This window comes from Lactuca saligna, chromosome 5 (genome assembly GCF_052625555.1).
Source record: "Lactuca saligna cultivar CGN05327 chromosome 5, ASM5262555v1, whole genome shotgun sequence".
In the NCBI taxonomy this organism is placed as follows: Eukaryota; Viridiplantae; Streptophyta; class Magnoliopsida; order Asterales; family Asteraceae; genus Lactuca; species Lactuca saligna.
Window position 1 is genome coordinate 2055968 of NC_136421.1, and position 5358 is coordinate 2061325.

Genomic DNA, 5358 nt, shown 5'->3' on the forward strand with positions numbered 1-5358 from the left:
CATCTCATGAGTCTATTCTGTCTTTTGCGCTTTTACTCAAAAGTCGGGTTCCAAAGATTTTTTTTTTTTTTTTCGTTATTGATGAATGTAAAGTTCATGAGATGGGTATATATAGCTAGGCATCCACATAATTCTCAAAATTTCTGAACCCTTTTACACGTGTTTGCTTTGCTTCCTTCCTGTTCCTATATCTATTAATTTCCTACGTACTAAAAAGTAAAATCATATATACATGCTGATTTTTGTACGTATGCCCCCTTGCTTTGGCATCAATTCATGGATATTATGGTGATTCTGTTTCACAAAGTTTAGTTTTAGTAAGCAAGCCTTCATTGCATTGGTGTCAGGTTGTAAAGTTCACATGGAGGCCCCATGTGCAACATACCCCTTCAAGGAAAAGGCTGACTCGATGTAGATGTACAAATCGCTCAGAGACACTTGTAATTAATTATATATTATATATTATATATTATATAAATATAATAGATCCAAACGAAACCAACCGGCCATTTCTCCAGCCACTACATACACATACACAATACACTTGCTTGCTCAATGTTGACGACCCAAGATAAAGGACATGTGCCTCGTCTCACTCCATTCACACTTAAAAACCTATTTTACATCAATCATCCTCAATTCATTAACGTTCTAATCGTCTATCTATCTATCTAGACTAGTACACAATTTGTACATTTTTTTTTTCTTCTTCTTAGTACTATATATTCAGTACAAACCCGCTACCCTAATATATCAATATCATCATTATTAATATAAGATGCTACAAACCAAAAAAAAAAAAAAAAAACACTACTACATTACATGGAGTCATCTGAGAAGGCGTATGAGCAGTTAGAAGAAGCTTGCAAGACCATGGATCTAGTAGGGGCTGGGGATGCAGGATTGACCAATAGTTTCCCTTTCAACTCTTGTGTGTCAGATGGCGTTGTAAGTGATTCCTCGTGGTGGATCTCCTTGAGCATTGCGACCACATCATTCATGATTGGTCGGTCATTTGGACGTGAGCTGACACATAAAAATGAGACAGCGAGCGTCTGAAGCATTTCATGCATCTGAGGGTCGGCTCTTCCTCTCAGCTTCGGGTCAAGAATCTCAACCGGGTCCTTCTTCCCATGCAAATGGTCCCGTACCCATTGTACCAAATGTGTGCCACCTGGCAAACTTGGATCTAGTGGATGCCTTCCTGTCAGCACCTCCAACACAACCACTCCAAAACTGTACACATCACTCTTCTCCGTAATCCGTTGCGCCGACCCATGTTCTTCAGTGATCATGTACAAACATATAAATTAACAATCTAGTAATTCCAAACAACCGAAATTAAAGAGAGAGAGAGAGAAGGGTATAAAAGTAATTTACCAGGAGCCATATATCCATAAGAACCAGCCAGCTGAGGTCTCTGGTTTTGGTCTTTTGTAACAAGTCTAGCCAGCCCAAAATCACCAAGGTAAGGTTGTAGGTTGGGACCCAATAGCACATTCATGGCTTTTACATCTCCATGTAAGATAGCGGGCACACAGTCATGATGTAGATACGCGAGAGCATGAGCCACGCCTAGTACAACCTCGTACCTAGTCTCCCACTCTGCTCCTGATTGTTTACCGATATCAGCACCATGGAGGAGGGAGCTCAAGCTTCCATTAGGATAGTAATCGTAAAACAGAAGTTTAATCGTCTGGTTCGAACCCCAGCCTAACAGACGAACGATGTTCTTGTGTCGGATGGATCCAAGTGTCTCGATTTCAGAGGTGAAAGCTCCGGACTCTTGGGTTGACCACATCTTCTTCACAGCTAGTGTTTCCCCATTTGAAGTCGTCACTTTATATACGACTCCAGAGCTTCCGGTGCCAATCACATTTGCTGATGTTAGATCGTGAACGATATCGTCGACATAAACTTCCATCTTTTGATAGAATGTCATTTCCCATGTTTCACGTATTACTTCTTTGTTGGCCAAACGGGTCCTCACCAAGGTGTAAATTCCTAGTAGGACCAGCACTGCACTAATGCTGATGAGGATCGACATCGCTAGTTTTGTTGATGACCTGGCATGACCGGTTTTGTCAGCCGGGGTAACCACTGCGCCGGAAATGTAAAGAGCTTTGTTTCCGGCGAGATCACCGGGAGGGAGGTTCCGGAAAAACGGAGTGTTTGGTAACTCGCCGGAGAAGTCGTTGTATGAAACATTGAGGGAGACGAGGTTTTGAAGGTTTGTGAGGACGTCTAGTTTCCCGTTTATACTATTATGGGACAGGTCTAGGCTTGCGAGTTTGGTAAGGCCCATAAACTCAGACGGTATCTCACCGGTGAACTGGTTGCAACTTAGATTGAGTGAGATTTCAAGCGACGGGATTTGGCCTAATTGTTTAGGTATTTCGCCTGAGAAGCCATTGTTTCCGAGATCCAGCAACTGTAGCTTACTACAAGAACGGATCTCCGCTGGAATTTCACCGGAAAGTTGATTCTTTCCTAAATTAAATTTAGTCAATTCAGTCAACAAACCAACACCAGGACTTAACGAACCTGTAAGCCTGTTATCCGACATGTCTACAAACTGTAAACTTTTCGGGAGTGTATCAGGGAAAACACCATTGAGGCCGTTTGAATGAAGGTCAAGAAACTCAAGGTTCCCGCATCCTGAGATGGATGGAGGAATCCCTCCAACGAATTTGTTGTTGCTCATGTCGAGAAAATTTAAATTCTTTAAATTCCCTATCTCTGATGGAACAATACCCGAAAGTCTATTATCGTTGACTCTGAATCTGTACAAGTTAGTGCAGCTTCCAATATCGGATGGGATAAAACCCGACAAATCATTGGAAAGCAACAGTAACTTGGTAAGATTTTTAAGTGAAAAGATTTGATTGGGTATCGTACCAAAAAGTTGGTTATATGAAAGATCAAGAGCTTGAAGATTCTCACATCGGGATAACGACTCTGGAATGCTGCCTGTAAGATTATTCTGCCAGGCAAAAAACAGAGTCATGCTCTGTAATTTCCCGATCGAAATGGGGATCTCTCCCGTCAGCTGATTGTTATCAACTTCCAAATGAGTCAGAGCAGCGCAATTTGTGATTTCCAGAGGTATCATACCTGATAATTGGTTCACCGACAACTGAAGCTCTTGAAGCTTCGAGAGCCCTCCAAAACTCGTCGGAATATTTCCGGTTAAAGAATTCTCAGATAAATCGATGGTCAAAAGCTGACTGCACCTTCCAATTTCTTCTGGAATCGTCCCGACTAAACTGTTCTGCCATAGCAGCACGCTCTCAAGCTTTCGAAGCTCCCCAATTAACCTCGGGATGGAACCAGTAATCGAGTTCTGGTATAAGTAGAGATTCCTGAGCTCAGTGCAGTTCCCGATTTCATCCGGAATAGGACCTGACAATAGCGATGTGTAGATAGCTATCGTCTGGACACGTTTCAGCTTTCCGATGGATGCCGGAAGACTGCCGGAAATACTGGTTTCTGCAAGACCCAACATCACTAAATTGCTACAATTTCCAATCTCCGCCGGCAACTCTCCTTTCAGATTCTTGTTTCCCCCAGCTCTAATAACTTGAAGCCTCTCCAGCTTCCCTATACTCTTTGGGATCTCACCGCTCAACTGATTATCAAAAATCATCAAGTTTTCAAGACTTGAAAGATTCCCAATGTCCAAAGGGATTCCACCTTCGAGAAGATTGGTATTAAGAGACAGAGTTCGCAGCTTGTTTAGCATGCAAATCTCAGGCGGGATTGAACCAGTAATCAAATTATCAGATATATCAATGAGCGTAAGCTGAAGGTAGTCTCCAAACTCTTTGGGAATGGAGCCGGTGAGATTGGTGGATGAAAGAATAAGGGAATTCAAGAAGTTAAGAGGCTGTAAATTTGAAGGTAGCGGTCCTTGTATATCCAGAGAGTTTAATTTTATGGCGACAACATGAGCATCTGAATTGCACTGAATCCCTAACCAATTATTGCAAGGAGTTGGGTCAGAAGGATTCCAAGATTTCAATACATCTGTGGAGCTGTTTAAGGTGTTTTTCCATGTTAGAAGAGCTTGACCCTGTATATCAATGGAATGGCCGATAAAAGGGAAGAAGAAGAAGCAGAAGATTAGAGAAGAAGAAAGTTTGGGATTTCTTAAGGGTGCAGGCATTGCTCATGTGAGGAGAGGAGAGGAGAGGAGAGAAGAGAAGAGAAGAGAAGAACAGAGCAGAAGAAGAGATGTGTTTTTTTTTTATGGGGATTGTTGAGGGGGGAACCCCATGTTTTGTTTATAGTAATTTATATACAACAAGATTAAGAATTGCAGTCCATGTCCAACAGATCTGGATCCAACCAATCGCACTTTCATTTTTATATATAACCAATTAACCCAAGGGAACCCATGCATCTACTCTTCACTTACTTTACTTCTCGGCTTTAATTAATTAATTAATTATTATTATTATTATTATTCCAACAATACTTCACTTCGATCCACACCTCTCTATTGCTTACCTAATAGTATCAAACCGGTCAACCCAACTAAAACTCAATTTTCATATTGAAATTTAAAATCGAAACCAACCAAACTTTTTAATGTTTAAAAGTTAAAAAAGTTAGGAGTACATAAAGATAGATAAGCGTTTGCCATGATTCTATTATTCCATAAACATGTTAACCGGTTGGGTTGGTGACTTTGTTATTGGTAATTCCATAGTGACACAACTCACTCACTAAGGGTAAAGTAAAGGTGGTTTTTTCTTTCTTTCTTTTCTTTTTCTGTGTTTCTGTTTTAATATATATATATATATATCATATATGTATGTATGTATGTTTTGAAAGTTACATAGCAGTAGTAAAAGGAGGTATAGTAGTGAGTATAGTGTTTTTCTGTTGTGAAAATTAAAGGTGTTTTGGCAGTTAGCTTTGTGCATACACTATACAGGCAGGTAAATGTTAATAATCCTTGGGGTTGGGTTGGGTTTGGTTTGGTTTGGTGCCCCCTTCCTTTTTCCTTACATGTTTTGAGTTATAGTTTTCATTGTCAGCCCTAGACATGTTGTTCGATGACACCACCTATATAGCTATATACATATGCTTCTTTTTACTTTAATGCCCTCCATCCCCTGTACTTTTTTTTCACTCAACTCAACAATCTATATATGTATGTAGTCTTATGTATAATGTATCTCTATATATAACTTCCTTCTTTTATCTTTAGAAACATGCATGTCTAATTTGGTCATAATCATATCTTAAAAAATAGCAAAAAAAAGAAAAGAATCTATGGTCCAGTGACAATTGTATGTTTTTGTTTGTAAAGATAATTGATTGATTATAATAGGTAGGTTAATAAGCCAAGGT

At 40.0% G+C, this 5358-nt stretch overlaps 1 protein-coding gene across 1 annotated transcript; it reads right to left on the bottom strand.

Annotated features, from left to right (window-relative positions):
- Positions 1-558: 558 nt before the first annotated feature.
- Positions 559-4308, bottom strand: LOC145048216 (LRR receptor-like serine/threonine-protein kinase RGI3). The gene is made up of 2 exons (XM_078996652.1): positions 1381-4308; positions 559-1282 (listed from the first exon to the last, which is right to left on the bottom strand). The coding sequence occupies exons 1-2, from the start codon at positions 4163-4165 to the stop codon at positions 819-821; spliced, it is 3249 nt and encodes a 1082-aa protein (XP_078852778.1). The 5' UTR covers positions 4166-4308; the 3' UTR covers positions 559-818.
- Between the last annotated feature and the right edge of the window lie 1050 nt (positions 4309-5358).